The 20,499-nt window shown below is 49.1% G+C and overlaps 1 protein-coding gene across 1 annotated transcript; it reads right to left on the bottom strand.

Moving 5' to 3' along the window:
- Positions 1-2,193: 2,193 nt before the first annotated feature.
- Positions 2,194-18,266, bottom strand: PGGHG (protein-glucosylgalactosylhydroxylysine glucosidase). Its single transcript, XM_073350608.1, has 13 exons — positions 18,014-18,266; positions 15,325-15,535; positions 13,799-14,234; positions 12,726-12,845; positions 12,457-12,588; positions 10,472-10,583; positions 10,050-10,122; positions 9,637-9,773; positions 8,222-8,355; positions 8,007-8,102; positions 7,119-7,216; positions 3,074-3,288; positions 2,194-2,279 (listed from the first exon to the last, which is right to left on the bottom strand). Exons 1-13 carry the CDS (start codon positions 18,264-18,266, stop codon positions 2,215-2,217), a joined length of 2,082 nt encoding a protein of 693 aa, XP_073206709.1. The 3' UTR covers positions 2,194-2,214.
- Positions 18,267-20,499: the final 2,233 nt, after the last annotated feature.

The following is a 20,499-nucleotide window of genomic DNA, read 5'->3' as shown; positions in this document are numbered from 1 at the left end:
TTGAACCATTTCCCTTCCTTTCCCTCAGGAACATATCTGGCATTGTCTGGAGATTCTGAAGAAACAGACAGAAGCTCTCCTTGTATTTATATCACATGGAGAAAAGGAACGCCTGGAACGCCTGCTGATAGGTGCTATTGTCACTCAGGGCAAATTCAAATAGGGGCAGTTTTATTACTGTCCTCTGGGCCAGATTGTTCCCCCTTGTTCCATGCATGGAGGGGAACATCTACATATGGATTTCACCCCACCTGTGCAGAAAAGGGAAGGTTTCTGCAGCCCAGGAAAGAGTGGCTGGATCAGGGTGGGGTGAGTCACAGCAGCCCTCCCACTAGCCCTATGGAGAGTAAATAGGAAAGAGCCCCTCTGGTCCTGTATGATTACTCTCAGGGCTGGCCTACACTGCAAACTTACATCGGCATAGCTACATCTCTCAGGGGGGTGAAAAATCCACACCCTCCCCGAGGGACGTAGCCATGCTGACCTAACCGCTGGTGTAGACAGCGCTAGGTTGATTGAGGAATTCTTCCATTGACCTAGATACCACCTCTCGGGGAGGTGGATTAACTACAGCAACGGGGGACCCTCTCATCACTGTAGTGAGTGTCTACGCGGTAGCATTTTAAGTGTATATGTAAGCAGAGTCTGAATGAGCTCTCCCCTGACATCTAGTGGTGAGCTGTGGAAAAAGACTTCAGGAGCTGATCTCGTCTGCAAAGTTCACCTTCCACCCTGTGTGGAGGGGAGACGGGGGGGTGGGTAAGGAGGCACTTTACATGCTCCACTGCTCGGGCACTTGCTCATCGCCGCAACGGCTGATTGCCGCACCTTTCTGCGGGGCTCTGCCCTGGCCGCGCCTCTCCGCCAGCCGTCCTGCGGGTCGCTTGCCGCACCTCTCCAAAAGACCCACCCTCCTACACACACAGTCTTCCGCAGTGTCCCCAAGGAAGCAACAACATTAGCCAATAAAATACCTCCTCTGGGTTCCCCAGCGTGTGTCTCCTTTAAAACATAACCACCCTGGGGCAGGGACTGTCTCCATTTTGTGTACTGTACCCTCCAAGCACCTGGCCGGTGATTACCAAGTAATGGGTTTGATTCCCCAGTCCATTTCGCCCATGCAACCCGCTGGATTTCAGTGGAGATAATCCCACTTTATGCTGGTGGAATGGAGAATAGAGTCAGGCCCAGTGGGTCTGGAGCCCCTGTTGAGCCCAAATGAGGTCGCCAGAGCCAATGTGCCATTCTAGGGAGCCTAGTCAGAATGACAGTAACATTTAGAGTTGGACACTAAGCAGCGAAAGGGTGGGGTTGGGCATGAGGTTTCAGCCAGGGGAAGCCAGCAGATGGTGCATTCTCTCTCTCTTTCTGTTTGGTTTTCTGCTACAAAGCAATACATAAAGCCAGACGAATTCTTGGATTTCAGCAGACACCTATTTTTAGGGGGTTGCAATGCAGGACTCACTTGTGCAATTCTGTTCGGGTTGGGTAGAAACATTCCTCCTCAGCTCCAGAGCTAACCTAAGTCTGAGTCAATAGTCCCTCTTCTGGTGGGTTTTAGGTGGGTGGCCAAAATCAGACTTTAGGGAGAGATTTTCAAAGGCACAAATGGGAGTTGGGGGTGGCCTAGCCCTTGTGCCTTTGAAACTCTCACCATGTGATGGAAAATGACATGCCATGTTAACTATGGAGAAGCTGCTGTCACTCCATCACGTGTGTGTGACACATTGTACCAGGCACGGAAGGCAAAAGCCAGCTCCCATGCAGCCAAATGTACTAGGTGCAAGCTTAAGGAAGTGCCATAAATGGGTGCTCAAAGGGGTGTTGCAGAAGCTGAGCCCGGCAGAGAAGGGGTAAATATTGGTCAGCAAATATGCAGGGAAGTAATAAGGGCAGGTAATTGGGAGGTGAATCAAATTCAGCTGTCAATAAAACCATTTCCCAAGGGCAATACGAGCAGGAGGATGGTGCATTCCCCTCCTCCCCACCCCCGTCTAGCATTTTCCAAACATCCCCTCACTGGTCACAAAGGAAGCAGGGAAATCAAACAGCCTCCCCCTGGAGCATGTCACTTATGCGCAGGTCCTGTGCAGCCAAACCTCAGTCTGCACCACAACGCAGCAGGGGCTCCCAGGACTCCTGCTTTAGGACGCCTGCTCCCTGCCATGTTTGCGTAGCTTTGGTGGTTTTAATACCTGCCCTGACAAATACAACTTAAAATGGCTCGGCGGATGCTCTCTGGATCCGGCCAGCAGCTGTGGCGAAGGAGATGCTCTGCCCTGCGATGGAAACAAACAAACACACAAGCTGGGAGAAGGACCCTGGCTCTAACCACCCTCTCTCTGGTTATTCCCTTTAGTCTCCTATGTTAAGGTACCATCCAGGGCCAGGGTGTTCTACTAAGTCAGCTTCAAAGCAGGAAATGCAGTCAGGTAGTTACGCCCCCAGCCTACCCCAGCAGGACAGGCTGCGGAGGGCAGGAGATAGCCTTGGCTGTGGGGAGCCGACAGCTAGTCCAGTCCCTGCCTCTGCCAGCAGGTGGTGCTGTACGCAATGGTCTAGGAGTGTGGGTCATGGGCCGGCTTGCACTGTAGCAGCCCCAGCTTTTCCCAGGAGGCAGGACCGGCCGGAGGGAAAATAGCTCCTTGGGCAAACTTATATTTTGGCATCCCTGGCCCCTGTTGTCTGCCCATCCATGCCCCCATCACCCTTGGTCCCCACTTCCTCCCCAGATTCCACACCCATCCCCCCAGACTCCTATTGCCGCCCTGGGCTTGCCAGCCCCCCATCACCTCTGGGTCCTGCTGTCCCCCTCATTGCCTGGAGCTCCCTTTTGTGGCCTCGCACACCAGGCCCGCCCCACTTCTTGCCTCTTGACCACAGTGCCCCCCTGACCACGGCACCCTGAGCGGTCATCTACGTTGCCCTCCTGTGAGGCCGGCCCTGCCAGCAGAAGTGAGTCCAGGGAAGGGTATAGGACTGGGAGACCCAGAAGCTTTGCTGCCCCCTAACCTTTCCCAGCAGTGAAGATCAGAAACGCACAGCACAGTGTCATAGTGGGGAGACACTGTACCTTCGGGTAAGGGAATGCGTTGGCCCGATGCTACCAGCACAGCCTCCAGGGGGGACAGTTGCGGGTCACGTGAGGACTTTGTCACCTTTATCCTAACGTTCTCTTTGGTGAGCGTGAAGTTCAACTTGCTTCCAAGGTAAGAGACTCCAGTGACCTTGAGTTTGCTGATGTTGTCCGGGCATGTAGGGTCAAAGTTCAGGCTGCTCTTGGTGATTCTAGGAAAGGCAGAGAGGAGTCAGGGGTTAGTGAATTCCATCCACGGAGGAAGAGACACTGGCTATTCTCCTTCCTGGGCTGTCATTTTCTTAGAATATCAGTGAGTCTTCCAGCACCCCCTCTTGAGCTGGGAGTGTCATAACCATAAGGGTAGCCTAAAATTCCTCCTTACCTATAAGGGGTTAAGAAGCTCAAATAACCTGGTTGACACCTGACCAAAGGAACCAATGGGGACAAAAGATACTTTCAAATGTGGGGGGAAGGGAGGAGAAGGCTTTGTTTTGAGTTCTTTGTTTCTGTGTTTGTTTGCTCTTGGGACTAAGAGGGACCGGACATCAATCCATGTCCTCCAAACTATTCTGAACCAGTCTCACATATTACAGAAATTGTAAGTACAGCCAGGCAAGGCGTGTTAGTTTATCTTTGTTTTCTCAACTTGTGAATTTTCCCTTTGCTGGAGGGAGGTTTATCCCTGTTTTGCTGTAACTTTGAAACTAAGGCTAGAGGGGGTTCCTCTGTGTTTTGTGCATCTTTTGTTACCCTGTATAGTTATCTTCCAACCTGATTTTACAGAGGGGATTTTTACCTTTTCTTTTTTTTTTAAATAAAATTCTTCTTTTAAGAACGGATCGATTTTTTTCCAGTGTCCAAAGATCCAGGGATTGGGGTCTGTGGTCACTTTGTAACCAATTGGTTAGGGTATTATCCTCAAGCCTCCCCAGGAAAGGTGAAGGGGCATGCGATGTGCCACAGTTCTTGACTGACTCTTCCAGCACTGTCACCTGAGCTATTGGTAACAGCTTAGCTCAGAACTACATCACAAAAGACAGGGCAGCTCCGGAGCATGCTAATGGCACGTGGAGCCTTAACCTAGGTCACTGGGCCAGTGTCCTAGTGACCAATGGTTGTTAGCAGCCGATGTGACAAAGCCCTGGCTGGGATGATTTAGTTGGGAATTGGTCCTGCTTTGAGCAGGGGGTTGGACTAGATGACCTCTTGAAGTCCCTTCCAACCCTGAGATTCTATGATTTCTGTTTGGAGGCCCATGTGAAAGGAGTTGGAGGAGGGGTGGAAGTCATCTCAGTCTGCCTGCTAGGGGAGATTTGGATCCAGATTCAAACTCTATGGCTTGAGTCCATGTCTAAGTGGAACATGGAGTCCAAATACCTTTGACGGGTGGAAAGGTGGCGATTAAGGTAGGAGTTTGGATGGGAAACCTGCAACTCACATCTATGTCTACCAGAGACTTGGGAGTTTCTCACACCTAATACTGACCACACACACCAACAATGAATGCGACTCGTTAGCACTAAGTATTTTGCTACATATCAATCTTACCACCTCTAAACTCGATCTGTCCTCAACTAAGCTCTTTAAGAATATGTTCCAGGACCAGAATCACATCTGTTTTGGGCATAGCTTTGAAAATCCACCAGATCTGACCACCCTAAAGTGCTCTCTGGGTGCTGCTTTTAGGGCCACTGAGGATACTTTAGTTCAGTTTTTTCTAACTCAGAGGTTCAATTTTTTTTCAGAACCACAACTTCCCACGCAGCTGACTGGCTCCCCTTACTTATTTACTGCAGGTGCTGCTGGTTTTGACCCATAGGGCAGGAACACTTGGAAATGGTTCCACATGTGTGTTCGGGGAGCTCTCTACTCTTGTTCTGAGCTGGGTCCATTCTCACTGCGCCAGCCCAAGTTCTCAGTCTCAACCGGAGATTTCAGCTCCTCAGGAGCTGATGTTGGTGGTGAGTTCCCTCCACGTGGTCTATTTTGGGCCCTTTAGTTATTTACAGTTTCTCTGTCACTGTGGGGAAGATGTTGTTTTTCAGCCTGGAGGCTGGTGTGCCTGGTCATTAGGGTGATATCCAGATCTCTACTTTGCTCTAATTCAATATTGATTCAGCTGGCTTTGCTCTGCTCTGGGTCTCTTGTATCTGGATATACATTTTGTGGCTGCGACCAGTTTTCCCACCGTTAATTATGAATGAACCAGAAATAACTGCATTAGTAAAAGGGCTCAGACATTATTACCAGCCGCTGGCAAATCTTAAACAGATTGAGCAGTGTCCCACTGCAGAGCCATATTCCTTTCCTGTAGTCTCTCTCACTGAATGCTGTTCACCAGGATATTTAGGTGCCAGTAGGAAACAGTCTCCTTTTCAACCTCCCCTCTCCTGCCCCTGATGTCACAATAAATCACTTGATGGTGATATCCCAGGCCAGTGATTCGTACATCACTGGGTGAAACCAAACCTTAGGAGACACATCTGGCTAGAGCGGAGAGAGCTTCTGTCAGCTCCTCACCATCTTCCTACCCAGCAGAGAAGAGAAAGGGGAGGTAGAAAATGGCTTTGTAAAATGGCAGTTTGCTAAGGGGCTATTTTGACACCCCCTGCCCACAGTGGGAGGGAAGGGGAGGGCTCAGTGGAGCTAGTTGGAAACTAGAATTCCTATTCCATGGGAAATTTAATTAACAAAAATAATTTTTGAATTGGAACAAAAAGTCAAAACTTAGAAATATCACTGCAGAACCGAAATCCCTAAATTTTGTTTCAGGAACATCAAACCAAAGCAGTCCAATAAGGTTGAAATGAAATAATTTGACCGCAAAGAAACATTTTGATAATTTTCCATCAAACATATCGGAATGTATCAATTTAGTCAAATCAGCATTTTTTGATGGACAACTCTTCTGTTGGAAAACATTCAACCAGCTCTAATCTCAAGCAGTACCCGAGACAAGAAAAGATGGTCTTGTAGCTGAAACACAGGATTGAGGCTCCGGAGGTGTAGCTTCTCAGCTCTGCAACTGACTTATCATCTGACTTTGAGGAAGTCACTTGCTCTTCTGAGCCTCAGTTTCCTCATTTTTAAAATGGGAAGGATGCTAGTTTTATTATCAAGAGGGGAGACCAGTCGCCCTGAGATTCAGACCAACTTTAATATTTAAAATGTCAAAGTTTGACTTAGCCTTTTGTCACCTCAAAAAGTGATTTCTGTGATGTGTCTCCAGTGATTTCCATTAATTTGAGAAAATCTATCCAGCATATATTTCAAATACACAACAAGAGTCAATCTATTTACAACATTACTTAAGAGCGGCAATCTCTTGCTATCTAAAGTATAAAGCATCAATAGGCAGATGTAAAAGCTTTCTTAAAATGTTCAGTTCTGTAATGCTGTACCTACTATACAGGGCACATTCAAAGATATTTACTTTGTATGCTTTTAAAAGTGTGTTTTAATCTTGATGGTGGACTTCCATTTATGGAAACTGGCCTAGTAATGAAAAGCGGATTATTAAAATTTTGTCATGGGTATTTGCACTAATTTTTGAATCAAGATAAATTTAACCAAATCATTTCAGAATTAATGAATTCACGTCTTTGGGCTCGTCTACACTACAAAGTTAGGTTGACCTAGCTGTGTTGCTCAGAGGTGTGAAAAATTCACACCCCTGAGAGATGTAGCTAAGCTGGTCTAAGCTCCAATGTAGACACTGCTAGGTCACTGGAAGAATTAGTCCACTGACCTAGCTACCGCCGCTCGGAGAGATGGATTTACTACAGAAGAATCCCTTCCATTGTTGTCGGAAGTGTCTACACTATAGCCCTACAACTGTGCCACTGTAGCGCTTCTAGTGTCGACATACCCTTGGTGGCCTTGGTCCTCCCAACTTAGTTAGTGAAGAGACCTTAAGCCCCAGCATACTGAATGCTTTCACCATAGGACCAGTCATCTTGCTACATTTAAACGTGAAGGTTCTTAGAGATCTTTTGTCATGGTGGTCAAGAAATTAAATGGGTAGCAATAGCGCTCTCACCTGAACCCCGTGTATCCAAAAAGGATGGCCTGCAGGAATCCTCCCATACCCGTCAGGAAATTCACAGCTCCTGACCCGTCGGAGTTCTCCACCCAGATCTACACCGATGAGTGAGAGAGAAATGACTTAGGCCCTGTCAGGATTTAGTAGTTACGCTTCATAACATTACATGCCATTGGAAAGTGTTAATTATGATCATCACTTGTCTGGTCCCCTGGGAGCCCAGAGAACTGCCCCCACTCCTGCCACAGAGGGAGAGGGTGGGTATGATGCATTCTTCCCACATGGTCCTGCTGCCCCACTGTAGGGAAAAGAGGAACCCTGTTTAGGTCTTCCCTGCTCCTCAGCCCTTCACCCAGCAGGAGGAGAAAGGGAGCCATGGTGGGTGAGATCTTGTCACCGTTGGAAAGAGGGGAACTGGGAGCTGATAGTGGGCCCTCTCCTAGCACTGGGGGGGGGGGTGTTGCAATGCCCCCAGCCCTGCAGCCCACCCTTGATACGAGGAGCTGGGAGGGAGAGCAGAGCAGGGTGCTGCTTGGCCCACTGCTGCCACCCATAACGAGGAGAAGGAATCTGGGGTGGGCATGATGCCTGCACATTAGCCCTGCTTCCCCTGGTGAGAGGAGAGGGAGAAGGGTGGTGGTGCCATTCCCCCATGGCCCATCAGTACGCAGGCACTGGTGAACTGCCCTGCAGTAGGCAAGACAGAGATCAATAACACAGAAGAGGCCGCAGTGACTGATAATACAGTTAAGGTAGGTGCCGGTCTGAGTGACATCTGTCAGCAGCTCGGGCTGCTTGTGATCAGTCATTACAGACCTGCCCAGATAGACTCCCCTTCCATCTATCCACAGTGGCAGGGGGCAAACCCCACTGCACCTGCCTGACCTTGAATGGCTCGGTGATGTTGTTGAAACACTTGCTCAGTTGCCTCTGTGCCCTCTGGATCTCCTTCAGCTCCATCCAGCCAACCGCAAACATGCTCTGTAGGAAAGAGAACCAAACAGGTGCCTCCTGGGTGCACTGCAAGGAGCCGAGCCCTGCAGGAGGCTCCCCCCTTTCACACTGAAACCATTTGGCTTCCACTCTGCTTGGCTGCTTACCCAGGTCATGGCTGGCCCATCCAGCTCAGTGACAGGTTCATACATCTCCAGGTCGTTCCTTCGGACTTCAGAGCTCATGGGATACATCATTGGGTATCCGAGCAAGACGACATCAGCTTGTTTCACGTGCTTACCTGGGGAAGGGACAGACAGAGGGGCAGGGCATACATGGGAACTAGGAGTGAGAGGTGATGGGCCCAACTTAAATCTCAGATCCCAGGGGGAGCATGCAGGGCTGGCAGCTAGAAAGATCATTGTTTTCCTAGTACATTAAGCTAATTTGATAGGGAGTCATTTAATGCAATACACTGAGAACCATGTGATGCCATTTCAACAGAGCAACACTATAACTGAAGTGCAAAGCAAGCCTAGAGAAGGTGGGTCATGGACACAGGAGATTAGTTGGGGATGGCTCAGGTCTGGCTGGCTGGAATTTAGATCAAGACACAGCGACTTCCAGTTTTTTAGAAATTTTTGCATGGACGTCGTCCTAGCAGGTCCTTCTTTGGAAGCTGGAGCAGGGCCAGGATATCACCCAAAATGCCCCGTTTTAACATGGTGTTAACCAGGCAAGGCTCTTTGCATGCACAGAACCAGAGAGCTGCAGGCGTTACTGTGGAGCTCAGCCTTGCAAATGTAGCTTCAAGGTCCAAACAAGCATTCAAACAGTAACCGTACCACTTGCAACCAGGGAAAGGGCAAATTCCCGAGGCGCTATAAACCTATCCCTAGCAAAGAAAATCTTGACACAGGCCAACTTCTTTAATAATAAGTAGGTGTGGCAAAAGTTGATTTTTATTTTTTATAGTTTTGATTGATGTTTATTTTTAAACATGTTATTGGATTTTTATTCATTTAATTTAAATTTAATTATGAGGAGCATCAGACAATAATTATTTAATGACAGTAGATGTTGAGATTCAAAGAGTTAAAGCGTTATAACTATTAAAACCAAAACTGTCAACATCACATGTCAAAATATACAAAGTAAATCTCCGTAAATCAAATTCTAAGATGTTCCCAAGCAGCATGTTTCTCATTTTGCAGTTAGTCAAATTCAATTATTATCACTGGAAATATTTTTTCATCACTTTGTGTATGGACAGTGAAATTGACATTTACCAATAAAAATCGAATTCTTCCAAGTCTAATAGTAACCCAGAGATGAGAAACACCCCATCCAGGGCAGAGAACAGCTCAGTAGCCACACCTTCTACAATAAGAACCTGGGTTAGGTGACCCACCAGCATGCACACCGCATCAGCATCGACCCTTCTTCAAGAAGCCAGCAATGCAGCGCTTGCCCTAAGCCCTACGTAGTCAGGATCCGAGGTTACTATTGTGCTGTAGAGCATCCACAAAGGACAAATCGAGGCTGAGATGCAGCCCCTCCCCTTCCTGTTTCTCCAACTCACCTGGGCTGTATCCATCGAACTCTGGATGGTAGTTCCTGGCTGCATCAAACGGCACTTTGACTTTCTTGGCAACCTCCTGCCACTCCTCAGGGACAGGGATCTGGAAATCACGGGCCACCTCGGCTGCAAAGTTCAAGCTGGGGGGGCGGGGGGAGTGAGGAGAGACTGTTTATATGGTGTCTGCAACGCTTTAAAGAGCAAAATATAAGAAGAACTGGAAGCAAAGGCGCTAAGCCAGCCAGTCGCCCACAAGGGAAATAGCAAGACTGAAAGACTATGGCCCAAAACATGAGCTTTGGAGAGCTGCTGATGCCTCCTGGAGCCTGGGCTTTCTTCTGAAACCCGACAGCTTGCTAAGCAGCAGGGAAGACTGATCAGAATGGTTCAGTGTTTCTAGAAATCATGCACGTTACCTCCTCTGGGCCACGGTGTTGGTGTAAACAGAGTTATCGACACTGTAGTGATACTCATCTGGGGGCATGACACCTGGAGGAAGAGGGAGGAGACATCACACCAGGGCAGTCCCTGTCCTCCTTTTGTTTTAAACCCCTGGCAGGGCCCAAGGGAGTGGGAGACTGGGTGAGCTTGGAAGGCACAAGAGAGCTCTCCAGCCACTCTCTGAGCACACAGTAAAGCTATGCTAGGTCTGAGTGGGTGCTGCGGGTTAAGCCCATGGTAGGCTGCTCAGGAATGCAGAGGACCTGGGAGCCAGTGCATCCCGTGCAGAGAACAGCTGTTACTATACGCCAGAGTGAGGCAGGCCAAGCTGGAGAAGCTGTGGGCTTTCACCTGCCAAGTCCTCTCCCAGAAACCGGCTCCCAGGCGGGGGAATTACCTTTGATGTGGTAGCACTGCTCCTCCTGACTCCACACCACCCTGCTGCACCAGTACTGAGCCACCGTACCGACCACGTCCCAGGCTCCTTCCTCCCTGAACAGCTTCTGGTCCTGGAGGGAGCCAAACCCAGAGAGAGAGAGAGAGATGGGGAGCCATGAGGAAGAGAGACAGTGGTACCCAAACCCAGAGGGAGCCACGAGGAACAGAGACAGCAGTACCCAGACCCAGAGAGATGGGGAGCTGGGAAGAAGGTGGACATTGAACCAAGAGCCCGTTGGCTGAAATCACAGCAGCTGCTTCCCTTGCCTTGCCTTTTTCCAGCATCAGCACAAACACAATCCCTTTGTCCAATTCATCGCATGACTGCTACTGCACTGCTCTTTGGGGGCGCTATTCCCAGTGGAGTTTGTTTACAGGCTTGGATATCCCTGAACTTTCAGCTGTAGAGTGCAATATACCCTCCAGCTCAGACACTACCTTCACAGTGAAGAAATAAGGCCAAATTCAGCACTAGCATAAGTGGATGGAATTCTGTGGATTTCAGCAGGAGTTGTACCAGGCTGACTCTGGCCCATTGACTCATTTGAAGAGTGTGTAATCGCCTTAGTGTGGAAATCTCGTACCACCGCCTCTAAGCAGTTCCACACAACGGGAGGGGAGCACCACCCTCTCCCTGTGCTTGATGGGTAGAGGAAACTTCCTCTTCTAGGAGAAAATGAACTTCTGTCCTGTTCTGCACACATAGTGTAACAGGCTGTTCCCAGAGGGATTGGGGGGAAATTCAGTTCCCTGAGCAGGCAAGCAAATAGCTCTGTGGATTGGACTTTGTCCCTGCCAGTAATTTTCAGGCCTAAGAGACATTTCAAGTATGTCTACAGTGCAGTGTAAGCCCAGGGTTAGTACAACTCAAGTTAGCAGGTTTGTTAACCTCGGGGTTTGAGCATATACACTCATTTGTAACACCAGGGTAGAAATTGTTGAACCCTGGGTCCCAACCTGGGGCTCCAGTGTCTACACTGCTTTATGTGGCCCCAAGTCCAATCACCCCTATCCCAAACATCCTAGTGCCCTCCATAGTGTGGTTGCTCTAGCCCTTTATTTGTGGTGCCGTGTGGGAAAACTTGACTATCCACCTGATTATCCGGAAGAAAAAGAAAGTCATCCTATGGCATTGTGGTATACTTTTGGTGGTTTTGCAGAGCATAAGTCTAACAGGTCTGTATCTACACTGCAAAGTAATAGGGCTTGAACCCTGGGTCCTAGCTTGGCTCAGGCTTGGACCCTCCACACCGGTGGGATCCTGGGACGCTGGCTCTGAGCCCTGGATTAGTGTGATTTGTGTGTAGATGGAAGGGGGGGGGGTTAGGCTTGAGCCTAAATTCTAACCCTGGGCTTACAATGCAGTGTTGACATACCCTTAGAAGGCTTCATGTCAGCCCCACCCACTTTTGAGAAGACAGGTTTCTAACTGGATGACAGAGAAGAATGACAGCTACAAAAATCAATGTGGGTTATTTCATGCTTCTCTTTAGTTGGGGTTCTTTAGCTCCTACTTAGAGAGGGTTTAGACTCAGGGCAAGGGAGACACGAGAAAGATAAATGTAATACTCAGGGCTCAAGGAGAGCAGCAGGGCTGTTAGGGGGTCCAGGGGACTCTGGTAACCGGTTGTACCAGCAGTAGTTAGGGGAAGGGGTAAAGAGAGACTAGTCCAGGGTTGGATAGCAAGATGCTGAAGAGTGAAATAAGGAACAACATCTGAGGAGCAAGCGTTGAAGAAGGGCCACTGTAGATCGTGGAGAGCCTCGTCAGGGAGTATTACTGGCCATTGTGAATGGGGGAAAGGATAGCAGAGATGATCTGCTCTGGGAGGGGAGGAGTAAAGTCACCAAGGATCCTAGAAGACCGGTAGCTGTGGCCACTGGGCCTGTCCTGTTTCTGGCACCATCCTCATACCTGCACCACAGCGCGCGTGTCTCGGTTACCTGTGTGGCGTGATAATACTGCTCAAATGCCAGCAAAACATCCCCATTGATGTGAACTTCTTGCGCTCCATAAATCTCTTCAGGGCAGACTTCCTGGCCCGTGGCTGCGCTCTCCCAAGGGAACTTGGCACCCTGCCGGAAGAAATACCCCCAGGAGAGGCTGAGCATGACCCTCTGAACCGAACAGACCAGGGCAAGCTAAGTATCAAGAGGTTTATTCCCTTTGGTGGCTGTCGCCTCTGTTTGTTTTCTGACGAGTCTGTTCCTACCTGGTATCCCTGCTCCTGAGCGTTCTTCAGGGCTCCACCTAGTGCGCGAATACGGTACTGCAGGATGGCTCGGGCTGCTTCTGGGTAAAATAACAGGATGTTTGGGTATACCCATGTGTCCTGGAAACAGAAAATGAGTCTGTATCAGGTCAGACCCTTAGTGAAATTAGGGGAGGTTCGGACAATGAGTGTGCCAGGACCCAGAGAGAACACCAGGGCCAGGGCTTGCCCTCCCAGCCTCTGAATACTGTGGGATCCGTACACCCGGAGCCGCCGAGGCCCTGCCAACACAACCACTGTGTTAACCACTGTTAACTGTGCATGTAACTGGCTAGCGGCACCGTGACTTTATCTCATTAAAAGGAACATGGTTGAGTTGTGCCCACACAGGCGCATTTCTGCCCTCACACCCATACTGGTGTCTCCATACCCGCCACGCTCCCGAGCCCTGTTTGTAACAGAGTATTCTTGGGGAATCCAAGCAGTTCTCCCATAGAGCCCCAGCTGGGGGGCTGAGAGCCTGGAGGATGTTCCTACGCAGCAGCAGGACATGGAATAAGGCACTTGGGGTTGTCCACCCCACAGATTGCTAGGCAGAAGGGCCATCCAGACCCGTTCCAGAGACCTGGTGTAACTGCTGCGCACACTACAAACTAGTCCGTGCCGTGAGCCAGTTATAGGGAGAAAACCATGTGCTGACATAAGCCTCTGGCAGGGGGGAACACTCGGAGCTGACCATGGTCACGTGCCAATTTTAACCACACTAAACATACGTAGAGCCAGAGGCCACCCTGCCAAGAATGGGTAACAAATCTGGCTATAGGGACAGGGTCTGGGTTCAGCAGGTTCTACATCCCACCACACTACTGCCATTAGTTGTCTTCCCAACCTCTGAGTGCTGTGGGATACACACCCCAGGGCACGGTGACCAAGATTTGCCCTATCAGCCTCCCAAGACGTAGACTGTTGCCACGCCTCCCAGCCAGTGCCGTGTTTCCCTCTCCCAGGCTGGAGTGCTGTAGCATGTCTGATCCCCAGAACGGAATTATGGGCTGCAATCCTCTGTAGCCCACCTGGTCCCAGAAGACATGCCCCCAATAGTCTTCTCCCTGCGTGCCGTTGGATAACCCGCCGGGACTGATTCCATGGAACAGGAAGTCAGGAGAATCCAGGGGAGGAATTGCACTCAGCAGGTAATAGAGACATCCATATAGGGCCTGCCTCAAAGGGAGAGGCCCATCTACATCGACCCGGCATCCTTTCCAGAGTGCTGCCCAGGCCTGGGTGTGAGAGGAGTATAAGGAGCCAGCGGCAATCAGGGACGTTCCTTCGCTAAAGCACCTCTTCACTTCCTCTTCACTCTCTGCCACAGCAGTCAGGAAGTCCCAGGTTCTCTCCTGCTCCTCCCCTGGCAGGATCACAGCCTGTGGCACCGGAGTCCAGATCATGTGCACCGTGGGCTGGGGAGCCCCCTCCACCTCGGGGATCAAAGTTTTCCCATAGATATATCTGCAAGATACAGCAAATAGCAGCTTCGCCTCAGCAGCCAGAGAAGGGTCACAAAGTGAATGACTCAAGGGGCCAGATCCTCTGCTGGCGTAAATCAGGGTAGCTCCGTTTACTCCAAAATAGTTACGTCAATTCATAGTAGCTAAGGGTCAGGCCCATTCCGTTGTGTGGAACAGCCCTTCCCTCCCCCCCGACCCATTTAACAGAGAGGGACTCTCACCACCAGAGAGAGCTTCCGAGTCTGAAAGGTATCATGACTCTCATTCCACTGTTATTAGCAAGAGCTGTGGAGCACAGCGTAGGGGTGGTGAGAAGAGAGACCAATAGACATGGAGGGGAAATAGACAGATGACCCAGAGTAGGGGAGAGTTCAGGGTTCCCATTTACACCCCCTCTTTCCTCCCCTGGATTGTCTCGTTGGCCCAGATCCTCTAAAGTATTTAGGCTCCCAACTTTCATTCATTTCAAGCCTAAATACCTTGGGCTTTCTTCCCCCTTCAGATTGTCTTCCTCTCTACACCCCTGGTGGGAAAATATAGCAAAATGCCCATGGCAAGATGCCCCTCCTCTGGGCAGCACCCGCCTGCAATGGGACACTGAACAGCCTGAAGTTTACCTCCTGGCTGGCACCACCCACTGAGGTGGGGGTGGAGCTGTCTCCATCAATGGAATTAACATCCTCCCCCTCGAACATCAAGTAAAACGTCAAACAGGAAATTGAAGAAATCCCAACTTAGGTCGAGCTGGACTCTAGAACTCTCAGCTTTCCAGACTCTCCCTTCTCCTTCCATTCTAGTCAGTGGCTCTTGTGGTTGATACGTCTGTAGCTGTGACACGTGGCATCCGCTGCCGTGGCACCACCAAAAGTACCGAGGGCCTGAGGCAGCTCCCAGAGCCTGACTCTCAGGCCCAGCCTCTCTGGAGCACGGGTAAAGATGCTCAGAGTTATTCCAGCCTAGATACCTCTCAGAACCCCAGCCATTGTCCTAGCTTTGTTGTTGTCACCCATTTGAAAGGTGGAAAGAGGGCGAGTCCTTTTGTTCCTCAGGCCACAGCCCTGCTGGGTACACCCTACCATGACCACACTCACTGAGCTCCCTGGAAGTCCTGCCCCTGGTGCAAGTCCAGGTCTCGGCTCTGTGGCGTGAATTGCATCTGGAGCTGCACGGTCACTGGTGGGCCTCTGGCAGCCGATCGCTTGATGGTGATGCTGAAGGCCAGCAGGTGTACGAGGGAGTGGTGGGCGTAGATCCTGTGGGTGGCGGTGTAACCTGGCGACTGAAGCAAGTGGCTGAAAGTCCCTGCAGACACAAACAGAGTTATCATTTGGAGCTTCCGCTCTCAGATGTTCCTGCCTGTTCTCTAAATCTAGGGCCTGATCCTGCTATCGGATCCGGGTGGGCGCACACCTGTGCCTGTATGGAGCCCTGTTTGGAACAGGAAGAAAGGACAGTCAGAGGTACCATTGTGACAGGTACATAAAATGCACATGGGCCCAGAGTATTAAAGGTATTTAGGCACCTAACTTCCATTGCTTTCAATGGGAGTTAGACAGCTAAATACCATTGAGAATCTGGGCAATAGAGCCTGCAGGAAGTATGAACCTCCCCAGTAAGTTGAAACCCAGCAGGGATTTATTATCAAAGCAAGAAATAAGCCAGGACCAACCCTCAAACTGAACTCTGGAGTCAAATCTCACAAGCCTGATTCTTGTGTGTGGACTTTGCTTAAAGAGTCTGAAACACCATTTGACCCTCCTCTCTCTGGTGATAAAGAACACCGGTGACTGGACTCCATTAAGGGTCCTTGTTTCTGTTCAGTGGTTGTTAGTGCTTAAATTACTGATGAACTGGTTGAGGGGCTAAATCTTAGACCTGGTTTGAGGACAGCATTGCAGTGAAAGATAACAAAGAGGAAATAAAACAGTGCTTCCTTTTAGCTCAGTGGTTTGAGCATTGGCCTGCTAAACCCAGGGTTGTGAGTTCAATCCTTGAGGGGGCCATTTAGGGATCTGGGGCAAAAATTGGGGATTGGTCCTGCTTTGAGCAGGGAGTTGGACTAGATGACCTCCTAAGGTCCCTTCCAACCCTGATATTCTATAATTCCACTTGCTCCCACCAGCTTTATGTTGTTGTAACTGACAGCAGAATCAGCCCAGTGTCTCTAAAACAGACAGACTTAAGTACTCAAAAGGCTGGATCCAAACTCTCCCAAACTTCGGAGTTCAATATCTGGACCAAATTCAAAAACTTTCTCAAGTCCAGTTTTTTAGACTGAGATAGAGTAAGTGAGATTAGGTCCAAACTGTGAAGAGGGAGCCTAAACTGGATCCAGTTCTGATGTTGTGATCCAGAATCTTATTTCTGGCTGATCCACTGTCTACACTAGTACTGGAACCATTTTATCCAAAAATGTTTAAACATGGTTCTTGCCTGTAAGTAACTGCTAATATAGTTTACCAGGACAGAGCAGCCATGGAAGGAATTGTGTTATAAATAGGCTTGTCAGAATTCAATTTTTTTTTAGAAATAATTTCAACTGGAAATATCAATGTTTATTTTTAAGCATTTTTAAAATCTATTTAAATCGGAGGGTTAGACAATTATTTAATGACAGGAGACATTGAGATTTAAAAAATTAAAGCTTTATAGCATCACATGTCAAAATATACAAAGTAAATGGCCTTAAATCAAACTCTGATAAATTCTCAAGAAGCATTTTTCCTACTTTGTCTATCTGTAAATTTCAGTTATTATCGATGGAAATATTTTTCATTGGTTTGTCTGTGAAATCAACATTTACTAACATTTACCAATAAAAATCGAATCCTTCCAAGCCCAGTTATAAACTGTTTTACCGAACGTCATGGTTAAACATCATTTACTAACATGGTTCCAGCAGGTGCACAGACATGGCATAAACACTAGTGTCTTATTCTCAGCTAAAGGGAAATTGACCAACCTCAAAAGTGTAATGCTAAGGTGGAAAAAGTCCTCTGTATTCAGAGTCTGGTATAATCAGGCCTTACAGCTTTCTATGTGTTGTGTTTATTTTTAAAGACATTTAGCCACTATTCTGTGAAATTCATCCCTAACATGTGCATGTGAGCACTCCTTGCTGGCTCTGCAGAAGCCATTCACTGTTCCCAGACTGTGGGGTATTGAAAACTGTGTTTAAAGTGTAAGCTATCACTTTAAATTTCTGAAGGGTTTCCTGGTCCTGCTTGCAGGCCAGTGGGCTCTGTAGGGAAACATGCCATCGTCAGACTCAGTTCTGCAGACAGCCAGCCTAGAGTAAGGTGGGATGAGTTGTGCCTCTCTTTTTTAGGGAGCAGCCTGCTTTGTCTCTCTCTCTTTTGGGTTTTTGCGTATGATTGTTTTGAATTCTAAGAAATAAAGTAGTTACACTGCAACCCTTCCAACAAGAGTATTTTATCCTTTTTATCTGTCTTCACTGTGTGTATGCCATGAACATAGCACAGACTTGTGCATGCTTTTGACTGACCACTGTCCATGATGCCATGCACACAGCAAGAAGGAAACACAAAGCCTTGCTCATTTCTTGCTATGTTAGAAACATGGGGCCAGGAATGGGGGAGAGAGAATGTGTCGATCCGATCACATAGATAATGAAAACACTGGTAGGAGGCTTTAGCGATTTAACTTCTAGGCTTCTAAGCGGGAGTCACTGACAATGAGGAGAAAAGAAAATCAGGCAAACAAAACATTAAAGCACAAGAAAGCAGTTGCTACTTGGGAGCTGAGGCTCTGTCTGTTTACCTGTCCTGGTGTTCAAAGTGAAGGTCTCTGTCAGTCCATCCTCACCAGGCACGTTGATTCTGACATTGACAGGGCTGGGGACATCGGCACGGTGAGTGTCCCCCACTGCCCCATTATATACCCCGTTTACATGGAGGATGTCCCTATAAACTCGGGTCCCCAGATAGGCATTGGTCACTGTCGCAAGGAGGCGGGGATCTGAGGGCAGAGTGCTGGAGGTGAACACAGCAGGATCTGTCCCACCGTCTGCCATTGCTGCCTTCTGTAAACAGGGAACAAACAGAATCGGAGACGAGGATTAAATAAAACAACACCATACAGTGATTTTTTGTCAAAGACAACCCTGCGCCCCCACAATCTTACTGCAACATTATTGCGGTGCCTGGCTGAGATTGCAGAGTGCAGCGGTTCAATGAAGGGGTATTAGGAAGTTGCCATGAATTGCAGCTGGTGGCAGGGCATTTCTGACAATGAGAGTGGTGCGTGGAACAATTTCTCAGGCCTCCATGGCTTCTAGCCCTGAGGACTGGAATAGCCATATTGCAAGTCAGGGTTAAGGTGCATTGGTAGAATTGTGGTGGAATCGCAGTCGCTGTTGCAGGTTAGGACTCAGGTGAACTGGTGGGTCTGTATGGGAGCCCAGAACTGGAAGCACAGGGCTGCAGGGGCAATGTGCATTCTCTCCCTGGAAAGTAAAGGATGCGGAGGAACCAGGAGGGAGTCTGCACTCATTGCATCTTAAAAACAATGCAAAAACCCCACCTGTCATGGAAAAATACTTGCCGCAGCTCACGTGACAATCCTCTCACCTGGCGATGGAAATCATGCCAGTGCCCGGTTCTGTAATGCACCCCAGGCAGTCATTCTTAGCTGTGGAAAGTGGGTGCAAAATGCTACCAAGTCACGCTCTAGCTCAAACAGGAATTAATTTGGGGAATTCCTGTGTCATACAGGAGGTCAGACTAGACGATCACAATGGTCCCTTCTGGCCTTGGAATCTATGAATCGATGAACAGAAGAGTTTTAGACCCACTTTGAACTAAGTAAATGATTAAAAGGCGCCAGTCGAGAATCAGGCACAACATTCTATGTCAAATGAAAATGCTTCTGTCAGAATGCCGTAGGAAAATTCAAGTGGCTGATTCCTTCTCCCTCCCCGCCTGTATCTTAGTGTAAGGGATGTCTCCCTTCTCTTCGAGATAGTCACTGCGCTGTTTGTTTTGGGAGAGAGACACAATCCCATGGGAGACTTTGAATTTAGGGATCTGGTCCAACTCCCTTTGAAGTTCACAGAGGAGTAAGATCAAGGCAAGCCCGGGTAGCTTTTCTCTCTGTAAGGGCTAAGCATGCAAGAACTCAGGAGGCCAGGCCAGGATTCATAAGTTGCTGGCTGTTTGGGACCTTGAGTAATGAGAACGCAGCCGGGCGGCAGCTCCCCTGCTCTTAATCTCTCTCTCCCAGTGCCAGGCTGGCAGTACTGGAAATCCCTCCGTCTGCTCATGGCTGGCAGCTCTCCTGTCAAACTCTCCTGGCAGTTTCCCACCTCTAAATGCCTCTCTCTGTGTGGCGGCCCCCAGGAATCAGCCAGGCAGAAAACACGACCCACAAGGTTTCAGAAGTTGAAAAGTTGTATCTTGCCTTCTCTTTCAGGGCTCGGCTGGAGTCTGTCAGCTTGAGGCTGCTGCTGCAGCTGCAGGATCTCCTGTAGGAGGGGCGAGGGAGGGTAGTAGGAAGTCACTGAGCGGAGAAGAGAGGAAGGAAATAACTTTTTCTGAAAGAAAAACATTGAGACAGGTACTGCTCTAAGGGGATCTCCTGAGACACTCCTCTCCGGGTAACTGAGCTCACTGCTTAATGTATACGAGGGGCGTGAAGTGCTGAGGCCTTATCCATAAGGACTGGCTGTCTAGAGATCAAACTGCTGTAGTGGCTGTCCCAGACTCAAGCTCCGAGCAGGAGAAGCAGAGGGAGGGAAGCCCCGAGCTGAGTAGCTTTCAGCTGCAGATTGCACAAGAGATTCTGTGAGGATTGGGATTATTACCGAGCATGATCTTTGTCTAGGGACTGGCTATTTGTCCCTCCCCGCTCTCCCCCTACAATCCCAGGCAGTGTGGGTGGGAGGTGTGGGGGGTGGAAAGGCGGGAAGGTGGAAATATATCACTTTTAATGGTGAATGACAGGGAGTGGGTTTAAAATGCTGTCCCAGTTTGCCATATAAAAGAGGGGAGAGCATGGCTACACTGCGGCCACTACAGCGACACACTACAGTACTGCAACCGTGCTGCCATAGCGTAAATGCTTCTGAGGCCGACCGAATGGGTTTTCCCGTTGATGTAGGGAACCCACCTCTCAAGGGGTAGTTGGCAGGTCAATGGAAGAATCGCTCAGTTGCGCTAGCTGCATCTAGACCGGGAAAGGGGGTAGCGGGGAGTTGGGTCAACCTAACTACAGTGCTCAGGGTGCAGTTTTTTTCACAGTCTTTAGTG

Source organism: Lepidochelys kempii, chromosome 6, assembly GCF_965140265.1.
Source record: "Lepidochelys kempii isolate rLepKem1 chromosome 6, rLepKem1.hap2, whole genome shotgun sequence".
In the NCBI taxonomy this organism is placed as follows: Eukaryota; Metazoa; Chordata; order Testudines; family Cheloniidae; genus Lepidochelys; species Lepidochelys kempii.
This window is presented reverse-complemented; position numbering and strand designations above follow the sequence as displayed.